At 51.4% G+C, this 24,026-nt stretch overlaps 1 protein-coding gene across 1 annotated transcript; it reads right to left on the reverse strand.

The window, feature by feature from the left end:
- On the reverse strand, window positions 1-23,866 carry KLRG2 (killer cell lectin like receptor G2). The gene is made up of 5 exons (XM_026511984.3): window positions 23,022-23,866; window positions 17,654-17,755; window positions 16,886-17,031; window positions 10,955-11,058; window positions 1-10,444 (listed from the first exon to the last, which is right to left on the reverse strand). The coding sequence occupies exons 1-5, from the start codon at window positions 23,776-23,778 to the stop codon at window positions 10,324-10,326; spliced, it is 1,230 nt and encodes a 409-aa protein (XP_026367769.1). The 5' UTR covers window positions 23,779-23,866; the 3' UTR covers window positions 1-10,323.
- Window positions 23,867-24,026: the final 160 nt, after the last annotated feature.

The following is a 24,026-nucleotide window of genomic DNA, read 5'->3' on the forward strand; positions in this document are numbered from 1 at the left end:
TTGACCCCAGGACTCTGGAACCATGAGCTGGGTTGAGGGCAGACGCTTAACCCCACTGAGCCACCCAGGCACCCCTGGACTTCGAGTTGTATTAGAAAGCTGTAGTAATCAAAACAGTATGGTACTGGCATAAAAACAGACACATAGATCAATGCAACAGAATAGAAAACCCAGAAATAAACCCACAATCATATAGTCAGTTAGCCTTCGTCAAAGGAGGCAAGAATATCCAATGAGGAAAAGACCCTCTCTACAACAAATGATGTTGGGAAAACTGGACCACTTTCTTAACATCTTACACGAAAACTCAAAATGGATTAAAGACCTAAATGTGAGACCTGAAACCATAAAAGGCCTAGAAGAGAGCATAGGCAGTAACTGCTCTGACACTGGCCATAGCAGTGTTTTTCTAGATAGGTCTCCTGAGGCAAAGAAAAACAAAAGCAAAAAATAAGCTATTGCGACTACATCAAAACTGAAAGCATCTGCACAGCCAAGGGAACAGAACAAAAAGAACCTACTGAAGGGGAGAAGGTATTTGCAAATGACATAAGGGATTAGTATCCAAAATTAATAATTTATTTAACACCCCCAAAATAAATAATCCAATTTAAAAATGGGCAGAAGACACAAACAGGCACATCTCTAAAGATGGCCAACAGACATATGAAAAGATGTTGAACATCACTCATTGTGAAGGAAATGCAAGTCACAACTACAAGGTGATATCCCCTCACACCTGTCAGAATGGCTAAAGTTAACAACACAGTAAATAAGTATTGACAAGGGTGTGGAGAAAAAGGAACCCTCTTGCACTGTTGGTAGGAATGCAAACTGATGCACTGTGGAAAACAGTATTGATATTCCTCAAGAAGTTAAAAATAGAACTATCCTAGGATCCAGCAATCACAATACTGGGTATTTTCCCAAAGAATACAAGAATAGTAATTCAGATGGATACGTGCATCCAGTGCTTCTAGGAGCATTATTTACAACGGCCAAATTATGGAAACAGCCCAAGTGTCGATTGATTGATGAATGGATAAAGATGTGGTCTAATGGAATATTACTCAGCCATAAAAAATAATGAAATCTTGCCACTTGCAACAACATGGATGGATTCAGAGTATACTACTAAGTGAATATTAAATCCGTCCAGGACAAGTATCATATGATTTCACTCATGTAGAATTTAAGAAACAAAATAAGCAAAGGGAAAAGGCAGGGAGGCAAACCAAGAAACAAACTCTTAACTGTAGAGAACAAGCTAATGGTTACCAGAAGGGAGGTGGGTATGGGGGTTTAAATAGGTGATGGGGTTAGAGAATACACTTGTGAGGCACACCAGGTGATGTATGGAAGTGTTGAATCAGTATATTATACACCTGAAACTAATACTGTGTTATCTGGACTATTAAGATTTATTTATTTATTTTAGAGAGTGAGCAGGGAGGGAGAGGCAGATGGAGAGGGAGAATCTTAAGAAGACTCCATGCTGAGCACAGAGCCCCACACAGGGCTTGACTTCACAACCCTGAGATCACCACCTGAGCCGAAACCAAGAGTCAGAGGCCTATCACCCAGGCACCCCTGGAATAATAATAATAATTTATTATTATTTTACAGATTTACTTATTTTAGAGACAGTGCAAGCAGTGGGGAGGGGGAGAGGGACAGAAAGAATCTCAAGCCAACTCCACCCTGAGCACAGAGCCCAGTGCAGGACTTCATCTCACGACCCTGAGATAATGACCTGAGCCGAAACCTAGAGTCAAACACTCAACCAAGTGAGCCACCCAGGATGATGCCCAGGAACGTGACTGACTGACCTGGCCCTTGAATCCTGTTGGTACTTACCGCCCATCCTAGTGACTTAGTACATAGCTGCTTGAGAACGAGGCTCAGTCAGCACAGGTTCCCGTCATCTGTCATCTACGTAGTGAAAGCACCGGCTGCTCTGGCAGGAGGCGTCTCTAGGGCTCCAGGGAGCCAGCAGCTGTGGGGTACAGATTCCCGTTCTGCGTGACCCGCGAGGCTAGATTTCTCCACTCAGCTACACAGCCAATTCACCTGTCGTCATGAGAGTCCGGTCAGAAATGGGGGAAATCTGCGGGAGAAAACGTTGGGGAGGAAGCCTGCTGATGTAGGTAGAGACTAATTTGTGCCTCATAACCATCAATAGCCTTATTTCTCCCCAAATTTCGAAGGGTTTCCCTAGATCGGTGTGTATTCAGCCGCACTATCAGAGCTGGTAGGGTCTGTTAGGGGGAGACCAGGAACTGGTTAATTCAACCCGGGCCTCTGGCCGACCCTGTTGCAGGCACTAGAGGACGCTGGCCTCACGCTCCCTAGGGATGGGGGGTTGGCGGAGGGGCAGTTGGTGACACACGTGGCTATGTTGAGCCTGCCTTCTGGTAAACTACTTCCCCTTAGGCAATGCCTTCCGGAGGCCTCGCAAGACTGAACTGGGTTGTATTTTTCCTTGGGGTCCCGTATATTAGATCTTGCCACAGTTGTTCACAAGCAACCTTGATGGCACCCCTCTCCACCATTTTGTCGTGGGCAGGGTCCTTTTGTTTTCACCCTGTTTCCTTTATGGGGGATTCTGTCAGTTTCACTTGAGTCAGTCACCACGGGGCTGCTGGAGAAAAGCGCTGACGACCCATGGCGGCCAGGACAGACGCTGAAGTCCCGCACCCTGCCCCTGGCCCCTGGCACTGCCTGGGAGACAGTCTCCACACCGGAGGAAAAGTCTCCCCGGGCCTCTGAACGCCGGCCGTAAAGGGCAGGCTGCGCTCGCAGTTCGCGTGTAACTTCTCGTGGTTCCTTCTGTAGAGGCCGGCTTAGCTCAGTGCTAGCATTTATCCAACCAGATTAGCCAAGAGCCTGCCGTCCCCACCCGTGCCTGCGGCGTGGAATCCTCGTGGCAAGGCGCGTGGGGCGGTGACGAAGGCCTTTGTTTTACGTGGCAAACCCACGTAACAGAGTACCGGCGCCCCGGTGTCCCACGGCCTACCCCCAAGCTGCCGCCCCCGCTCAGCCCTTCGGCTTCCCCGCCGTCTCCGCACGCTTAACAACTCCTTGGGCGTCCGAAATGCTCCGCACAGCTGGCCAGGTCTCCCCGCGTGGTCCGGCGGGCCCGCGTGGGGCTCTGAACCAGCAGCCGGCCCCCCGCCCAGCCCTCCCCAGACAGCCGGCTCTCCCCCAGCGCAGACCCTTCACCCAAGCTTGTTTCGTCTTCGGTATGCTGCCGACGACCCCGATTGTTCACAGGTGGAGGAGGGGCACTAACACACCCTCCAGCCTCGGAAGTCCCCTCTAGACCCGACAACGAAGCAAGCCACCGAGTTTGAGGCCGGTTGACTTACCGACACGGACGGCGTGCGGAGCACCGTGCAGCCCCCCGCCGCTCCCGCTCTCTGCGCCGGGCTGCCCGCGGCCGTGCGGACCTTAATCCCCGGCTCTGATGGGGCGCCGCGCATGCCGGTGAGGGCCCGGGGTAGTTACCGAAGTGGGGCCACCTGTGCGCCAGACGGGAGAACAAGATGGAGGGCCAAAGATGGCGCCGGTGTCGTCTGCACTCCTACTCGATCTTTCTCCTCTACAATTACCGGCAACTGTAGTAGAGGGTAGAAGTTTAGTCAAATTTGCAAAAGCCTCTGGTCCTCTGGGGACATCGTGCTGCTTCCCTCGTTGAGGCCTTTGTTCTACTGTCATCAAGCATTTCCCCCAAAGCTGAAACTTGAGGAAGGAAATCCTCCATTTCTAAGTAGACTTGTGTTTTTTTTTCAACAAGACTTTCTTACTCCTCTGATAACCCTAAAACTAAGGTTTACTTTTATCATTTCCAAGTTCCTGTTTTTTCTCTCCATGTCTCATTTTAAGAGTCTGCTTTCATAAACTGTTTAACAAGAGCTTTCAGCGTTATCCCACTGAGCCAGAGCCAAGTGTGCACTGCAGTTTCAATGCTTCTGTCAATCATTGTGATAGTTTGTCATTCAGTGTGACAAATGTGATTTGTCATTCAGTGTGGTACCTTGTGAAATGACAGTTGTAAGTAATGGCCCATTTTCATTATGGTAAGTTTTTGTAAACGCTGGTGACAGTTTGAGCAATCAGAATACTTGATCGGGTTTTTAACATTAAAAATCCAAGTAAATATTATATATTTAAAAAAATGTATACATATCCAAAATGGATATTCAGCTGGTGTGTGCTGGCGTAGGACTGTTCAAGCACTGAAACGTGCCCCTCCAACTGGAAACGGGCTGCTGTCGTGACCTTGAATGACTCCCCCCAACCCACGCCCATCCTCACTTCTCACAGTTGACGTCTGGCACAGCGGAGCGTCTTCAGAACCCGGGTCCACCACAACATGCATACTGGCTCAAATGCTCTGAGAAACATTCTTATCTGTTTTTTCCATCTGTAAAAACAAGGCTATTTACATCATGATTTTATTATATCTTGACTATGGATGATATTTAGAATCTCCCAGAGTATGAGAAAGGCAACACAAAGTTGCCCTCTGTTTTCCTTTCCAGTTCTTGTTCTAACTTGAAAACAAAACAAAACAAAAAACCCCTCAGCTTCAGGGGAGTTAGGAAAGGCAGGAGACGGCCGAGAGCACAGGGTTCTCATGGCAGAGGCCAGGCAGGAGGAGCCAACCAGGCAGGGCCCACCAGTAGAGGGGAGAAGGGGCCTCAGGTGAGGAGGCCTTGTGGGGTACTAGCACCAGCAAAAAAGGATGTTCTGGGTTTATAAGTACTTATAGAGATCAGACCAAACTGATGGCCAGCACAGCTGGGCTTTGGCTGAAAGCAAGACACTCAGCCTCAGAGTGGGCTCTCCGTCAAGGGTCCAGCAAGACAAGGCCACCTAGGAGAAGCCCAAGGCTGGAACCAGCACCAGGCTCCTCCGATCCTGCTTTGGAAGAGTGGCTCTCCAGGTCCCAAATCGGCACACTCCTGCGGCTGGATACTACTGACCGCCTGCAACGTAACACTTACCTCAGGTGGGCTTCAGCACTGTCCCTGCTGGCTCCTGACTGAGTTCCTGTGACTGCTCCAGCCGTAGGTTAGCACCTACGCCTTACATCCGGATGAAGAGAAACCATTCCATTTTGGGTCTCAAAGAGCAAGGCATCTTTTCCCAGAAGCCTTGGGTACGCTTTTTCTCCCCTCTCTGTGACCCAGACTGGGGGAACTGAAGCCAGCCGGGCAAGGGCATCCCTTGACCGGCATAGGCCTGGGCTCTGGAACCCAACACTGGCCAGGGGTCTGGGACTGCAAGGCTGGCGGGATTGATTAGGTGTGTCGGGTGCCTCCCACACTATCCCCCCTGCACCCCCACCGCCAAGCTGGGGTCACTGCCAGACCACATGGGATGCTCCACAGTGGAGGGGGGAGAGGGGGGAGCAGATGAGGGAGAGACAACCCCAATGTCCCCGGGGATTCCTTTGCTGGAACACCCACTGTGGTGCTGGCAGCCAGACCAACTGCTGGGCCAGAGAACAGACCTTGCTTTCCGCATCCTCCCGTGAGCCTGGTACAGAGGCACAGCCAACGTGCAATAAATGCGGAACGAACGAAGTGCCTCAGTAACCACCGTGATTTCAGTGGGTTCATACCTCACTTTATCGTAGCACTACACCCACGTTACGGGGTAGGAGGCTTGGCCAAACCAACTGATCAATCAAAGTCACACTGGGGCACCTGGGGGGCTCAGTAGGTTAGGCGTCCGACTCTTGATCTCAGCTTGGGTCTTGGTCTTAGGGTGGTGAGTTCAAGCCCCATGTCAGGCTCCAGGCTGGGTGTGGAGCCTACTTAAAAAAAAAAATGTCACAACGAAGTGGACACCTTTTTGTTGGTGAGCCTGAGGCTCTTCCTGGCCTAACATGACGGGTATGTCCTGAGCTGGGAGAGGCAAGAGGGGATGAACGAACATCCCAAGAGGGAGGAGAAAAGGCCCAAACAGACGATGGTGGGATAGTATACGGCACTAGGTATAGTACTGTTCCATTTCTAAAACCCTTTTCATCATCTCATAGTCTCGTTTCACTTTGAAACTGCCTCTAAAACTGAGAATAACCAATGACAAGCCCATATGTATCCAAATTGGGATACATGCATTTAGTCCCCTGCATTTTTTGAGAAAATTTTGGTACAAATTGCTTGAAATCAGTGTTAAAAAATCTATTGAGTGATAAGAAGTACCCAGTGTTAGAACGTATTCCTGTCGAAAATGTTTGTACTGAATCTAAGCCTAAGTCCTGCAGCTTACAGGAAGCGAGAGAAATCTAGAATACTTGTCACTCTACAAGACAACTGGCCTTGTCTATTCAAAAAGTCAGTGTTTCAGAAAACAAGTTCTAGGTTTAAAGAGATTAAAGGGACAAGTAACAGTGCTGAGACCCTGACTGGATCTTCGCTTAAAATATATTAGTGGAACAACCAGGAATATTGGAACATGGATTGAATGTGAATTTAACAGTAATTTTATTAAGTGTAATAATGGTGGAATTACAATTACATAGAAAAACACGCCTATTTTTAGGAGACGCATGCCAAAGCATGTAGGAGTGAAGTGTTGAAGTCTACAACTTATTTTCTAATGGTTCAGCAAATTTATACACACACATAAAGAGCAAATCCACTCCATCCATGTTACGTTGTGAGATCTAGGTAGAGGGCATATAGCATTTTTTTCAATGCTCCATTTTGAAAATTTTCAAAGTTGAGGGATATCTTTAGAGTTTCCATTTAAATCATCACTTTAAAAATGTGCTGTCCTTCAGGCAGAGTTTTTCCAAATATGGTCTCTGACCATCAGTATGAGAATCACAAAAGAAAATAGAGGAATGGGCAATGAGCACATGAAAAGAACTTCAACGTCAGGCATCCAGAAAAGGCCAATCTGATTACAGACTCGTGGTATCACTGCAGTGCGCTGAAACTAATGTAACGTGTGTGTCGATGACAGTGGATGAAAACGAGTGCAAACAGCAACTACACTGAGCGAGCACTACACACCCACGAGAATGGCTACACCAAAGACGACTGGCAACACCGGGGCTGATGAAGATGTGGAGCGGCGGGAACTCGGATTGTGCTGGTGCGGGGATTGTAAAATGGTACAGCTACTTTGGAAAACGATTTGGCAGTTTTTTACAAACATATTCTTACCATACAACCTAGTAATCCTTCTCTTGGGTCCCAAGAGAAAGGAAAACCTACTTTCAAAGACTTGTATGCGAACGTTCATAGCAGCTGTGTTCATAACAGCCCAAACCTGGAGACGACTGTGATACCACCAACCCGAGCAGAGAAACCGGGCTCTGCCCCTGCAGAGCAAGCAGCCTGAGACCTGTGCAGCAACGCGAGCAAGTCTTTGAAAGCAAGAGTACATACTATATGCCTCCTTTGTCTATGAAATCCTAGGTTCAACTTCCCTGTAGAGACAGAACACAGATTCCCCTGCGACTGGAGGTCAGGGAGAATTGGCTGCAAAGGGACAGGAGGGAACTTTCTGGGGCCTGTGGGACATATTCTCTGTCTTGTTTGGCACTGGTGACATGGGCAGCTACGTTTGTCGGTAAGTACTCCCGAGATAGGCACATTTTCTTTTGGGCAAACTGTATCTCAATAAAGTTGATTTAAAATACATTTACACATCTTTTTTTCTTCACTTCATGGGCTCTTTTAGACAGGGTTTCTCAAAATGTGGTTACTGGACTATCTGCATCAGCATCACCAGGAAAGCTGGTAAAAATCTGACCCACTGAATCAGAATCTCAGGACAGGGTGGAGGAGGAGTTGAATATGCCTGACACTGGTGGCTCTTCCACCACTGGATGGCCATCTGAACGGACCTCAGAGGCTGCTGGACCGGCCCATGCCAGCAGCCAGTCCCCACAGCTCCGTGACCCCAGCCAGTGCTGGCAGCACCACAATGATGTGTGGCTCCCATGCACTAGCAGCTGGTGGTGCCTGGTGGGAAAAGAGACTAGAGAAATTACTCAGGAGGAATTCCATACAGACCAACCTGCTGCGTAATCTCCCAGCTTCAGTTTTGTAGAAAGGGAAAGACTCGCTCTGAAGGCCAGGCTGGAAACTGCGAGAAGGCCCGTCCGAGAAGGAAGTAATGACAGGCTGTAAGAAGGGGTGGCCATAGGACTCACTTCTGAAGCCAGCAATTCTCAAGCTGGGCTGTGCAGCAGAAGTTTGTGGATCTTTTTAAAAAATCTAATTCCTCTTTCAATCACAGTAGTACATTAATATGGGCTCTTAAAAAAAAAAAAACAACAAACCTGTGAATATGGCTTTAGTAATACTAAAGTATGCATATTTAAAAAACAAGGATTCGTTCCTCTGTAATCTTATTCCTGCTCTTTGGACATACTGAAGGTTTTTAATCTTAAGTGTACAGCTTGATGAACGTTTGTATTTGTGTCCACCTGACCCTGCCCAGATCAAGACCCAGACCACTTCCAGCACCCTAGAATGTTCACTGGGGACCCTTCTCAGTTCATTATTTCCCCCACATAACCACTATTCTGACTTCTGTCACCATCAATTAGTTTTAAGGCAACTACTTTAAATTATTTTTGCCATTTCTTCTAGTATTGTTTCCATATTTCTTTTGGTTTAAAGATTTTATTTATTCAATTGGGGGGGAGGGGCAGAGGAAGAGGAAGAGGAAAAGAGAATCATCACACTTGAGTACAAACCCTGAAGCGGGGCTCGATCTCACGACCCTGAAATCACGACCTGAGCCAAAACCAAGAGTCGGATGCTGACCTACTGAGCCACCCAGGCATCCTTCCAAATTTCTAAATAATGTGCTTACACTGCTATTTCTTGGTCTGCCTACTTTGGACAGGAACTAGTAGCTTCTTAGGACAGTAGATCAAAAGTTCACTCTTCTTCTTCCTCACCACGTGAAGCTTAAACACTTTTAAATGTCCAGGCTCTGGCACCAATCACCACGCCCTGGCCACCTGTGCCCCGGATGTCCCCCACCTGTGGTCCCTGGTCCTGAGCTGGGAGCAGCTGGAGGGCTGCCAGTGTCAAACCAGCCTGACGAGCCAGGCTCAAGACCTTGCTGAGTAGGGCTCCGAGGTGTGAATGGAACCTGTTATCAAGCTCCGGGAATAAACTGTAGTTGGAATAAGAAAGCCATGGGAAACACCAGAGTGTTTCTAAGATTTTTATAGCGCTCTTAGGACCCTGCCCCTTTCTGCCAGCTGGCCCGTGCATGCTGTATCAGCTGTTGGTGTGAATGGACCAGTAAAGGTTTCCGTTTGAGAGGAAGCTGAACGCGCAGGCTGCCTGTGCAGGGGACGGTCGGTTTGGCCAGGACAGCTGTGTCCAGTGCTCGGCACCAAGATAAGGTTAAGGTGCAGTCTCCTGCCACGGGCACAGAGGTCTGGACAGGCTGCAGAGACTAAACCAGTCCTTCCGCCCCCCGCAGCGGCCCCTCCCTCTGGCCTGAAGGCCCCTCACTGAACCCCAACACAGACATCTCCAGGCTAGTGTCCCCACACTTGTAGGTGCAAGAGCTGCCTCAAACCTCCCCACAATTCTGATTTCTTTCTCACTCACACCCTATGCTTTTCAGTTCCCTGGTTCTCCAGCCCAGGGCCCGGGGTCGGGGGTCCTGTCCTCTGCATCTTCCCAGCCTCGGGCATCAGCTGCTCAGAAGCCCCGCCAGTGCCGTGCACCGTGAACCCTACCCTCTGCCAGCTTGGGGCCGGGAAGGAAACCCTCCACTTCCCTCCTCCGTGGGCGACCACTTCTTACGTGCTGTCCTCCAGACGCTGTCTGTCGGCAGTGTCGGCCTCGTGCCCGGCCGCGGCATTCACAGCGGTGCTGATCGCCCCGCATCACAGCGCAGGCTCGGTCCCTGCGCTCAGGTGAGAACCGCTGGGAAGCACCTGCGATTGCAGAGGCCTCCTGGTCCTCTAAGGCTGAGCGGGTGTGCAGGTGTGATTAAGCAGGTGAGGGGAGAGGATGGGAAATGGCCATTTTAATGAGGGAGAAACCTAGACTCAAAAATGCTCAAAAAAAACACCCCAAGGTAACCAAACAAATCCGTTTCAGAAGCTGGACGGTCAGCCCAGGGCCGCAGAAATCCTCCTTTCCCTTGGATGCGATCTGCCTGAGCCGGAAGTCCAGGCCCCGGTTGGCCCAGAAAGGGTCCCTTGAGCACAGAGCAGGGAGACCCGGAAGTCTTGGTCCAAGGAAGAGGCTACCCCAGCTAGCAACCTGGCTTCCCCTGGGGGAGCTGCATGCCCCCCAAGTCTCAGGACGGGCAGAACCCAAGTCACTTGGTCCCCTTGGCACAGACCCATGGTCTTGGAGAGGCACAGTCCAAAGCCACCAGCTTGCCTCCCTCCAGGCCCCCGCACTTGAGATCTGGCTGGTCCTCCTCTTCCTCTGGGAGTCTGGGGAGGGTGACAAGAGGGGACAGAGCTCAGGATGATGGCCCCTGCTGGCCTGTGTGCCTGCTGCCGCTGCATGGGTACATTGATCATTGCACAGTGCCAGGGGAGTCTGGAAAGGGCCCTGGGGTGGGAGTCATGAGGATGCCCCATAGCTCAAGAGAACCACCCGAACCCCTCTGAGCAGCACCCCTTACCTACAAAACAGGGTGAGGATCCTGCCTGGGTGAATGCTCTGGGGGCCCAAACAAGGGATGGAGTGACTGGGACTAAATGAAACTAAGGCTCCCAGCCAGCTAGGCGAGGAGGGTAAGGTGTCTCCCAAGAGGTACCCGAGGCTGTGGTGGGACAGGGGGCTGAATCTGGGAACAGACAGACGGAGGATCCAGATCAACAATGGGGGAGGTGTCAGCAGAGGGGAAGGCCCCAACCCCTCTTCGGCATCTGCTGTGATGTCATTCTGGTCATACCGGAGACAGAGAGGCCACCCACCCAGGCCCAATGGTCACTTACAGCTGGGGCGATAGCGGGGCCCCGTCGATCCACTGCCAGCCCTGGGGGCCTTGCCGGGCCCCCACCCAGGAGTGCTTGGTGACTGGGTATCTGCTCAGGAAGTCCTGAAGGAGAAAAGCAGCTGGTCACCCCTCTGCCGACACTAGTAAGGCTCACCTGCGGCTTCTGTGCCCCCTCCCCCGCTTCCTCCAGCAAGTTCCCAGCTCGCCAAGAGAACGGGCCCAGCTCGCCAAGAGAACGGGCCCAGCTCAACCCAGCTCTCCCCAAACACCGGGAATTGGGAAGCTGTACTGGATGCTTGCTGGTTGCCAGACACTGGGGACTGGAAATGGGGGGGATCCCATCTTAGCCTCAAGGGGAGAGAGCATGTTAACGCTGGTCCCTACCAGGCAGCGCGAGACGGGTCCTGAGGGGACAGAGAAGAGGGGAGAGAGCACATGCAGCACAGGGATGCAGACACGCAAGGAGCGGCAGCAACCGCATGTATGTCGGAGAGCTGTGAGACATGACCCTCCTCTTCAATATTTGTCCTGGACGTCATCTCGGTTTCAGCAACAATTTAAAGGAAAAAATGGTACTTAAAAATGTTTAAGGTGGAAAAAGATGTTTTAATGTTGTAATTCCAGGCATGAGGCTGCGAAGCTGGCATGGTTCCAGAACCTCATTTGCTGCCACATCACACGAACGGTCCCATCCTTCCTACCACTCCGATGAGTGATTCCACTTTGGAGAATAAACCCCAGAACATAAGGGGGAGAAAATGAACTTACCCAAAGATAACACAGTGTTACTTAGAAAGAAAAAAGGGAAAGCACCCAATGCTCAGTAATCAGGAAATCACTGGGCGCGCTACGGGACCGCAACACGATGGAAAATTACAGGGCTGGTCAAGGTGCCGAGGACACAGCACGTGTAACTACGAAATCACGCTGAGTGAAGGGAAGCCCACAGCACCAGGAAGTACCGTTGCTCACAGCATCCAGAAGCCTCTATTCACCAGTGAAAATTAGAAGGAGACAGTCCTATGTGAGTTTAATGTACGTCCAGCTGTTCCCTAGAAAGCTTGTTGAAGTTGAGAAAGCCCAAACCTCCATATTTAACCCCGGTTGTTAGAAAGTAAGCACGAGAGTAATGACCATCCCCCTGGTGCCACTTCTAGTGGTCCCTCGGTCTCAGGGTGAAGGTCACTTCCAGTAGGGACACCGGGCCGACCCCCTCCAAGGTGAGCTCCCGCCCGCGTGCTGCCGTAACCGTACTCAGGGGCTTGGTGCACTCCCATCTGGGACCATGACCGTGACCGTGACCGTGACCGTGCCCGTGCTGAGGGCTGTGAGCGCCCCGCACACAGCAAGCCAGCGCCACAGTCCCGCCTGCCTGCGCTCACGGCCGGGACGCAGCCAGGGCCACGGTAACACACGTGCCATGGGGCCAACCACGTGCCACTCCCCTTGAGGAAGCACCAGCTGGCAGGCCACTGAGACAGAAGCCGGAAGCCACCTCCGGGCTGAGCGTTGCTAACCTTTCTGCCGCTGAACCCCCGAAGGTCAGACCGCGGCCGAAAGGAGAGGCGAGAGCAGGGAAGGCGCACCCACGGCCGCACCTTGGCTGCACCCCAGGCTGGGGCCCGCCAGCAGGGCTGGGCAGGGAGTGCAGAGAGGAGCCTGGGGACGGCTGTGACGGGGGTCAGAGGACAGAGCAGCTCTGGGCAGTGGCTGCAGCAGAGGGGGGGCTCCTGCTGGCTGGCACCCTCCTCCAGGGAGCCCTCGGCCGCCGGTTCCGGAAGGCACACCGTGGCGTGCGGCTTCTCCCAGGGCTGGGACAGCCCCTATTCAAATTCCGGTTCTGTGGGATCTTAGGCAAGGACCCGACCTTTCAGAGCTTCAGTAGGGCCCTCTAAAACAGGGGCACGTTCGTAAGGAGGCCCGAGAGGATCTGTATAAAGCCAAGGGCATATGGTGCACGCTCACTACACGAGAAATCTCCGGTCTGGGCCGGGTGCTGAGCAAACCACACAGGGGACCTCATCTGATGTTCCCAGCATTGCCAAGAGGCTCCTGCACTCGGTCCTGGCCCCAGGCCAACTGGCTCTCCCTCGCTTCCACCTCCCAGCCTCCCGCGACAGGAGGCACGGCCTGTCCCTGCCCACTCACTCCTTTCCACCCTTCCTTCCTCGGGGGCTCCATTCACTGGTTCTCACCACTAGCAAAAATTATGGTGTGGGAAAAGCATCATTCAGAGACGTAAATTCCAGAAACTTGTGAATCGTTTATGGTTCAAAAAACTGCTCTGTAATGATGCCACCGACGTCGCGGGGCCCCGCAGCCTTCTGCGGGTGCTTCTCCAACTTTGCCGCCCACGTTGGGACACGTGGGAATGGGGTCCCGAGCAGCACGTACTTGAAATCCCGTATTTGGCGTCTTAAAATGGAGATAAATTACCTGCTCTGCCCTCAAACATTTCTTTTTTAAAAGTTGTGGTAAAATACTTCTCATGGAATTTAGCATTTTCACCATTTTTAAGTGTCCAGGTTGGTGGCATTATGGTCATTCACACTGTTGTGAGACCATCGCCTCTGCCCACCCCCAGAACCTTTCCATCTTCCTCGGGGGAAGCTCGGTGGGCATTCGATACCTCCCACTCCTCCCCACCCCCCGCCTCACTCTGCTATCTGCCTTCGTACATTTCCGCTTTAATATGCAAATGCTCCAATTAGTTAATTGTCTTAATCCTATGGTGTGTATTTCTTCATGTATTTTTCGCCTTTCTGTGGTCAGCGTGTGTGGCTTATAGTTTGTGTCTGTACTTCGTCTTCCCTGTACCCTAGGAAACAGTCGTGCTGAAACAACGGCATAGACGGCGCTTACATTTGCTCCCTTTCTTGAACCGTGAGCAAACCCCACTCTTGGGGAGGATGAGGCCTGCTTCTTGGAGGGCCATGCACACCACTGGGACCACAGGTATGTCCCTGGGTGTGTGTGTCCCAGCTCCTGGAGCTGGCCTCTGCCCGCTGCCTCTGCCAATCTGTCCTCAGTTGCTCCCCTCCCCCGCCCCAGTGCCTCCCGGAGTGTCTGGCCTTAGTCCAGAGCTCGGAAGGATTCCAGAGCTCCACAGTCATCATATTCCAGAAGTTAACTGCCTGGGACCCAAATCCTTGCCTTGGTCTTTTTGCAAGGAGCTTACCCAGACTTTTCTGTATACTTACTTATGTTTCAAATAATTGATCCTGTATGCTTAGTTTTAAGAGAATTCTTTATCTCAAGCTTGCAATTTGGATGGTGTAAGCCCATCCCCCCCTTGAAGGAAGCACCATCCACAGGCAGGTTTTTGCTTGGAGGGCTGAGGTCATCCTGAACTAAACCCGTGTACCCAGAGGCTGGAGGGTGGAGGCAGGCTTCCTGAGGACACTTCCTGGGCTCAGTGGGTCCCTGGCAGGCTCGGCCCCCTCCCCAGCTCCATTATTTGGGGCTTATTTGACAAATATAAGAACTCTGGGCCTGACCCAGGCCCCTGGCAAAACCTTTATATGATCTCCTTCATAGGCTACCGTCCCTCTGGCATTTCCTCCCAATTACACATAGCACACATTATTTGCAGAACATTAAGGAAATTTTTAAAAAATTAAAACTTTAAAGAAGAAAAAAAATCATTCATAATCTTGCCCCCAGTGGTAACCACAGTTAGAACAATTAGTATACATATTTCCTTTCTGTGTTTTTTCTTTGCATATCTATTTTTACCATACTGAGATCCCAGATTTGGTGTTTTTCAATATACATTGTAGCTTTTTCATTTCCCCGTGTTTTTTGAAACATAAGTTTATTCCTAGTGATAAAATAACCCACAGTAAAGCATTTTCTTCAGCACAGTTTTATATCCATCTCCAGGGAATTTTCTCAGAGAGAAAGAGAAAGGCAGGGACCCCCTTCCCTGTTGTACAGCGCAGAATAGCTTTGGGGTCAGGACTGGGCAGGAACAGTCCAAGAAAACAAAATGTCATATATGAGAAATCATAAGTAAAATATTAACAAGTCAAATCCAGAAGTCCTTGGGGAAGAAAAAATCAAGGCTAAGTAAACTATCACGGGAGGCCTAGAATATTTAAAAAAAATAAAATAAAAATCAATGTCATTCACACAAAAAGAGATTCAGGGAGTAAACAGAAAGATATCATCTCAATAGACACACAAAAAAGCATCCAATGCAATTAAACTCATTCATGTTTAAAACTCTTAATAAAATAGGAACAGAAAGGAATTTCCTGAACTGATAACAGAAGGGGAAAATAAAAGACAAGAATGGGAGATGATAGCTAGGAGACATGTCAACAGAACTTGGGTAGCTGGACAACTGTAAGTGGCTGAGCAGACCCAAGAAAGCTCTGTGGTTTTTCAAGGAAAAGGTCAAGCGAGAGGAAGCCGAGAAAGACACCATTTTGAATTGAGAAGCCCCAAATGCTCAAATATTAGAGGCAACAGGTCCCTTTGGAGGCCAAGGTACAGGAAAAGGGTCCTGGAAGGAAGTTCTGGTTAAAAGTCTATGATCCAGCCATTGCACTACTGGGTATTTACCCCAAAGATACAGACGTAGTGAAGAGAAGGGCCATATGCACCCCAATGTTCATAGCAGCATTGTCCACAATAACTAAATCGTGGAAGGAGCCGAGATGCCCTTCAACAGATGACTGGATTAAGAAGACGTGGTCCATATATACAATGGAATATTACTCAGCTATCAAAAAGAACGATTTCTCAACATTTGCTGCAACATGGACGGCACTGGAGGAGATAATGCTAAGTGAAATAAGTCAAGCAGAGAAAGACAATTATCATATGATTTCTCTCATCTATGGAACATAAGAACTAGGAAGATCGATAGGAGAAGAAAGGGATAAAGAAAGGGGGGTAATCAGAAGGGGGAATGAAACATGAGATATGGACTATGAGAACCAAACTGAGGGCTTCAGAGCAGAGGGGGTGGGGGAATGGGATAGGCTGGTGATGGGTAGTAAGGAGGGCACGTATTGCATGGTGCACTGGGTGTTATACGCAACTAATGAATCATCAAACTTTACATCAGAAACCAGGGATGTACTGTATGGTGACTAACATAATATAATAAAAAAAATTATTATTAAAAAAAAAAAGTCTATGTAAAAGAAGCAGTGAAGGCCTCTCTCCTACCCTTTTCCCAGGAAATTTACAACGTATGTGCTCCACCAAGAAAATGCTATAAACCAAGAAAAAGTCTTGAGATCTAGGAAGTGGGGATCCCACATAGGACAGAGGTAAAAGCACACCAAAGGACGGAGACGAGATCCCAAGCCAACAGCTGTGTAGGAGGCCTAGTTAGCAACCAGCCCTGACTGGAGCGAGAACAAAGCACTCCAGGGGGTTGTCTGGCCATCTCCCTGACATGTTTCCATGGGTTTTTTGGTTATCTTTAGGTCCATGCTGCCTGGTCCACCTTGACCTTCAGATCACATCCTCCTGTCACATACCTTGAGTGCTGGGCACCTTCCCTCCACAGGACAGATCAACACAGTAATTAAACACCTATTTCTGTGGGTCCTTGATGAACGGCTGCCACACTCGCTGCTCTGTTAGCCGTGTGAAGGTGGAGGCTGGGTGCTCTGGCTCATCCTTGAATCCCCAGTGTAGGCGCTTGATAAATACTTAGGAAATCACTGACGGAAGGAACGCGCACTGTTCACTGCTTGGCCACAGGCTGGATGGGAGCATCTTGCTCCCATCTTCCCAGCTCTGCCTCTACTTCTTAGAATGAAGAGTAAGTTGAAGACCAGAAGCCCTGCTGTCTGGTCCTCCCGCCTGTCACGCTATTTCCCCAGGCGTGGTGATCTTCTCTGTAATGCAGAGTGGGACTAGATCTTTGCTAGGAATCTGTGATCTGTATTGATACCTACATCCTTCTCACCTGGGTGTGGCTCAGCAGCGGGAGGGTAGCCTGGTGAGCCGAGCAGAAAGCCTGGCTGGCCTCCCAGGCCTGAGCTTCCGCAGAGAGGTAGTAGCAGTGCTCCTCGGACCACATCCAGCCCTGGGGGCATGGCCGGCACCTGGTTCCTGCAAGCACAGAGACCACTGTAAAGAGCTGAATGTGTGCATGTTAAAAAAATCAAAATCTAGGGCGCCTGGCTGGCTCAGTTGGTTAAGCATCTGCCTTCGGCTTGGGTCATGATCCCAGGGTCCTGGGATGGAGCCCCTCCTCAGGCTCCCTGCTCAGCGGGCAGTCTGCTTCTCTCTCTTCTGCTTCCCCTGCTTGTGCTCTCTCTCTGGTTCTCTCTCTCTCAAATAAATAAAAATCTTTAAAAAAAATGAATAAATAAATAAATAAATAAAAAATCAAAATCTAGCCACCGTTTTGAGTGAGGGGGCAAGTCTGAAGCACGGAACTGGTAAGCCTTGGGACGGCAAGCAGGGTGGGCAGGGCCCCCAGTAGGCTGTAGAGTTTGTGCGGTGCACAGAGCCCCCCAGGTGGGGGCTGTCGCCCCCCTGCTTGTTAGAGCACAGGCTGTGTCCAGCGAGAGGCAGGAGCTCTTTGTCCCTCTCTGTGGTCAACAAGCCCCGCGTCTTCACGCTGCATCTGCCGGTGGGGATGTCTTTTTCTAATGCTCACAGAGCTCCTATCAGGACTAGACGCCGGGGGTGGACAGAGGAAGAGAGGGGACCGGGAGGAGGCACGCACCTGCTCTAGAAGCCAGAGCCACGATGGCGACTGCGGACCCGGCCAGAAACACAGCCATGACCGCCAGGGCCCCACGCAGGGACTTCAGGTACAGAGGCAGCCCTGGGAGGGGACAACCAGGAGAGACATGTTAGAAGGAGCCAATCCAAACTGCACCCAACTCAGAACCACACTGACTCATGCATCAGCACCCCACCCCCTTGGCCCAAGACACCACAAAAACCCACTCAATTTAGGTTAGAACTTCCTATTTGGGAGAAAAATGCTAGAAGATACTCTGCTTCTTAAATGACTAGAAGACCTTAGAGTCTGTTCAAGAAAGAGGACAAATGACTGGCTGACAACCATTTGCCGAGCACCGAATGTGCACAAGACACGGGGCACAAATACCAAGAACAGGACAAGACCTCCACGCTCACGGAGCTCATGGTGCCGGGAGCTACGACTCCACAAACAAGACAGGGATGCGGGTTCCATTTACACTTCGACAGACCTGGGTTCAAGTCTGCACTCCAAGGGCCCCCCATGCGTTTTTGGTCTTCTCCCATTTTGACAGTGAAATCACCTGCCTCTTCTATCTCTCCAGGTCCTTGGAGGCCACTAGGGAAGCATCGTGCGGGCGTGCTTTGCAGACGGGAGAGCAGGAGACAGATGTGAGCGGCCGGCAGCCCGAGCCCCCGGGGAACCCGATAGCTGCAGTGAGGCTGCACAGGGGAAAGGAACTCCGGAGACAGAGCTGGGCAGGGGAAAGGCGGCGGCAGAGGCTCAGAGAGAGAATACGTTCGAATGTCAGCTGCTGCCCTGGTGGCGGAGTGACCAGGGAGGCCAGAGGGGAAAATGGGGAGAAGAAAACACAGTAAGTGGTTAATCACAGCCATCACAGTTGTCAGCAGCTTTCCACCCGGAAACATCTCAAGTAACCGAGCACTCCTGAATGTGATCTCTGCTCGAACACAGAAGCATGAAAGTTGAAGCGAAGAGGCCCCTCTTTAAATGCGGGTTGAACTTAAACTTCCCAGGGGCGCCTGGGTGGCTCAGTGGGTTAAGTGTCTGCCTTCAGCTGCGCTCATGATCTCGGGGTCCTGGGATCGAGCCCTGCATCAGGTTCCCTGCTCAACCGGGGGGGGGGGGGGGGGTCTGTTTCTCCCTCTCCCTCTGCCCCTCTTCCTGGCTCGTTCTCAATCTCTCTCTCTCTCAAATAATAAACAAAACCTTTTACAAAATTATAAAAATAAACTTCCCAGACACTTGGCGCCAGGGGCTGGAGGACCTGCCCCCATCTCAGGGTTGAGGGTTGGGAATGCCACATATCCAGCGTCAGGGCCCCAAGAACTCAATCACCCCATTTTTGCCAAAACCTGAAACAGCAGAGGTTAATTCTCCAGCAAATATTCTATTATTTTGAAAAGACTAATTCCGTTTTTAAAACCACATGCATATTCGTATATGCCTCCATATGAATACACACAACACATACACAAAGAAAGTTGGGACACATTTCCAAGGTTTTTCATAAAACATGTTTTCAATCATAACTCAACTTTAAAAGCACTTTTGAAGTCCTTGATTTCCCATTTCCATTAGAAAAAAACACTTGCTTCAAAGACTGAAAAGGGAAGTGTGTTACACCGATATATATACGAAGAGTCACATTCCATCTGTGACCTTTTTGCAGTTTGCTATTATTATTATTATTATTATTACATAATCTGCTTCTTAAAGGGATCTGACCCAAATTTTCATCAACTGATAAATGGATAAACAAAACGTAGTCTATCCATACAGCAGACTATTCAGCCATAAAAGGGAGGAAGTGCTGGTGTGTGTTGGACTGTGGCTGAACACGGAGAACCTTATGCTGCCAAGCAGGAGAAGCTTGTCCCAGAAGGACGCGTATTATGAGTCCATTTATGAAATGTCCGGAACAGGCAAACCCCAGGGACAGAAAATGGATCAGTGGTGGCCTGGGAGAGGCTGCGGTGGTGGTGGTGGTGGGGGGGTCGATAGCTAAAAGATATAGCGGTTTCTTTTTAGGGTGTTGAAAATATGCTAAAACCAACCGTGGCGATGGTTGTGCACCTCTGGGAATGTACTAAAGACCACTGGATTGTACGCTTGACGTGGGCAGATTGTGCGGGTGTGCAAATTATAATTCGATGAAGCATTTGCCAAAAGAAAGTGATCTGAAAATGCTTGGAATAAAAGATACATATAAATTGTGCGTCTTAAAATAAAAACAGCACTAAAAAGCCTGGAGAAGAAAAGGAAAATCTACCAATCACCTTGGTTAATGTAACTACCGTGACTGCACGCTGGACTCAGCTCTGGCCTTCCAGAAAAGAATGCATAAAAGAAATACAGCAGGTTACACAGTCCCACACACCTTCCACTCACGGCTGCTGCATGGCTGACCTTGGGAATGTCCCCCCACAGAACCAGTGTCCTCCCAAACTTCCAGACAGAGGCAGTCCCGCCTAACCCCTTTCCAAAGCAATTCCTTTTTAAAAAAATTTTTTTAAAGATTTTATTTAGTTATTTGAGAGAGAGAGAGAATGAGCAGGGCAGAGGCAGAGGGAGAGGGAGAAGCAGACTCCCTGCTGAGCAGGGAGTCCCATGTGGGAACCAACTGAGCCACCCAGGTGCCCCCCAAAGCAATTCCCAATTACATAGGTAACCCAAAACATTCTTCTTACAGAGAAATGAAAATACACTTAAAGCTAAAGTCCCTTCTAAACCTGTCCTCTCCCCACTTCCAATTCTGGATCCCCTTAAATTGAATTCTCTCCATGTCTGCAAATGCACCGAGTCTCACATGGCAATAATAACACACATTCCCTTTCTCTCCAGCACCTTCCCTCCGGCCCCACTCTCTAGCTTCTAACCCCATTTCCTTTCCCAATCTTGGAATGACACCTCTGATGTCAATCGTCTGTTTACTCTCCAACTGCCAGTCCATCTTACTTTGCCACATTTCCTACCCACAGCTGAAACAGTATCTGCTTCTCCCTAGTCAGATCTGGTGGCCCAGGGTGGAACCAGGTTTTATGGGACTTAAAGGTTATTCAATTTGGCAGGGAATCCTACAAAAAAAAAAAAAAAAAAGGAAAACTTCCAAATACAAAGCTCGGCATAGGACTAACTCAGAGGGCTCGTGCCAACGAGGGTCTGCTTTTGTGTCATTTTTTCGGGTAAAGCTATTACAAATGCCTCGGCTCCTCCAGCTAGGCCTGACTGTGCTGGGCATCACCGTTCAGGGCCCCATTTCCTCCAGGCACCCAGGGCTGAGTACGTTCTTCCTGCCCATCCCACCAAAATTCTAACTACCTCTCGAGTTGCTAGGCCACACCGACCTTCTCCAAAAGACACCTCCTCCCCCAGCCTCTGTTCTCACTCTCAGCTCCAGAGTCCTCCCTGCCCAGACCCCTCCTGGCTCCATCCCTGGCTGACCTGTACTTACACTTTTTTTAGTCCTAGACTCTTTAATTAATCTGACAAAAAGGTGTAGACTCATTGTGATAGAATAATGTGCCCCCTCTTCCCCAAAGGACATCCATATCTTAATCCCTGGAACCTGGTGAATAAATTAGGTTACATGACAAAGGGCACTTAAGGTTTTGGTTGGAATTAAGGTTGCTTATCAGTTGACTTTAAGACGAGGAGATTTTCCTGGATTTTCTAGGTAGGCCCAACGTAAACGCAAGGGTCCTTAGAAACAAGACAGGGCAAGACAGAAGAGTGAGAGAGGGCAGCAGAAGGAATCAGCCGAACATTGCTTGCTGGCTTTGAGTCTTCTGAGGGGCATGAACTAAAGAATGCAGCATCCTCCAGCTACAAAAGGCAAGGGAACAGAATCTCCCCTAGAGCCCCCAGGAAGGAGCCCCCAGGATCTCCCCTAGAGCCCCCAGGAAGAAGCACAGTGCTGCTGACAACTTGGCTTTAGGCCAGTGGGCCCATATCAGACTTCTGACCCACATAACTGTAAGATTAAAAATGTGTGTTGTTTTAAACCACTAAGGTTTGGCAATTAGTTATGGCAGCGATAGAAATACATCTTCAGGGTGCCTGGGTGGCTCAGTGGGTTAAGCAGCCGGACTCTTGATTTTGGCTCAGGTTGTGATCTCAAGGTTGTGAGATCAAGCCTGGTGTGGGGCTCCACACTGTGCTTGGAGCCTGCTTAAGATTCTCTCTCCCTCTCCTTCTGCCCTCCACCCCGGTCTAAAAAAAACCCAAGAACAAAAACAAGACAATAGGGGCGCCTGGGTGGCACAGCGGTTAAGCGTCTGCCTTCGGCTCCGGGCGTGATCCCGGCGTTGCGGGATCGAGCCCCACATCAGGCTCCTCCTCTATGAGCCTGCTTCTTCCTCTCCCACTCCCCCTGCTTGTGTTCCCTCTCTCGCTGGCTGTCTCTATCGCTGTCGAATAAATAAATAAAATCTTAAAAAAAAAAAACAAAAACAAGACAATATACCATCACTCAGGAAATGTGCTCACATCAAACTCTGTAAAAGCTGGAGTGATTTGTGTCCAAGGCTTACTCCAGGAAGCTTTCCCGTGCCCCCAAGCTCACCAACCACTCCCTCCTGGCTCCTTGTCCAGGATTGTTTATATCTTTTCCAGGCTCTCTCTCTCTCTTTTTTTTTTTTTTTTTTTTTTGTAAGAGAGAGAAGGGGGGGGCGGCAGAGGGAGAGGGGGAAAGAATCCTAAGCAGGCTCCACACCCAGCACAGTGCTGGGGAGTGGCTCCATCTCACTACCCTGAGATCATGACCTGAGCTGAAATCAAGGGTCAGAGGCATAACCTACTGAGCCACCCAGGCGCCCCTCCAGCCTCCTTCTTTCCCGCTGACAAGCACCCCGCCCCTCAAACGGACCCCACTCCCCCCACACACTGCCCCCAGCAGTCTGGACCCTAGTCCCCACGCAGTAGCTGCTGAATGGAGGAGTATTTGGGGCCAAATGCTCCTCAGCATAGGTGGAGGGAAAGAGGGAGCCGGGGTCGGAAGACCCGGTTGCCGCCGGGGCTGCCACCACCGTCAGGTGACCCTGGAGGTGACCTCCTCTCCTGGAAGTCCTCCCGCCTCTACTTCCCAACGATGCCGCGCACACGAAGAGGGAACGTGAAAACCCTCGCGGTGGGGAGGCGTAGTAGTGGTGGAAATAAGAGGTTTTATTCTTTCACCGCAAACAAACGCAGTACAATGACCTATCCCAGGCCGGACAGGCCAGGTGGGGCCGGGGCAGCGGGGCGGTCGTCCAGGTCCCCTCGGCCCTCCGCCCCAGTGGCCCGGCGCTGGGCGGCTGTGGGGGGCGCTCAGGCTGCGTCGCCCCCTCCCCGGCCGTGCGGGCTCCCGGCGCTGGCGCGCGCTTACCTATGAGCTTTACGGCCCGGGGCAGCTTCTCGTCGCCGCCGGTCTCGGCACGGTGCAGCAGCGCGGCGTCCTCCTTCTTCTCCAGCTCCAGCTCCCTGCAGCGGCCGAGGCACGTGGGGGAGCCCGGGGGCTCCAAGCGCCCGTCGGCGGGGCTCGCCCGTCCCTCGGCGTCGAGGCCGCGCTCCGGCCGGGCTGGGGTCCGCGGCAGGAGCGGGTGGGCGGGCAAGGCGTGGCGGGATAAGGCCGGGGACTCTGGCACCGGCACGGTGAGGAAGCGCGGCGACGGCGCCGGCGACGGCGCGCGGCTGCCGCCCGCCACGCCCACGGACTTCACGCGCACGTCCACCTGCAGTTCCACCGGGGCCCAGGTGCCCTGCTGCGGCTCCCCAGGCACCGGCTCGGCTCCCGGCGCCACGCCCGCCCGGGGCTGCTCGGCCGCGACGGGGCCGGGCGACGGCGGCTCGGAGCCGGCCGACGCCTGGCGGCGGAAGGCGCCGTAGCCCAGGCTGGGGGGCGGGAGCCGCAGGAGCGCCGGGCGAGGCGGGGGCAGCTTTTTCCCGCCGGAGAGGTCCTGGCCCGCGCCCGCCGCCTCCTTTACGGCGCGGGCCAGACTCGGGCTGCTCTCGGGACTCTCGAGCCGTCGCTCCTCTGCGCGGGCCTGCGGCTGCTCCAGTCCCGCGACCTGGCTCCCCAAGGGCTCCATTGCGAACTCGACCCCGGGTTGGTCTCCTCCGGACGCCGCTTGGGCCCGCTCCATCGGTGAAGGAAGCGACCGAGAGATGCGGAGCGAGCGCACCTGGGCCCAGGTATGGAGTCAGCTTCACCTGCCGGGTCGTGATTGGTCCAGCCGGGTCGCCGAAGTTCTCAGGCCACACCCCTCTTCCCCGCGCCCACCCGAAGGACCCAGCTGGGATTGGCTGTGGCTGCGATTTGTTGGCCACGCCCCTTTGGGCTACCCCGCCCCTTTCACAGGGCTGCGGGAAAGGAGAGGAGCAGAGGGCCTAC

This window comes from Ursus arctos, unplaced genomic scaffold, assembly GCF_023065955.2.
Source record: "Ursus arctos isolate Adak ecotype North America unplaced genomic scaffold, UrsArc2.0 scaffold_3, whole genome shotgun sequence".
Lineage (NCBI taxonomy): Eukaryota > Metazoa > Chordata > Mammalia > Carnivora > Ursidae > Ursus > Ursus arctos.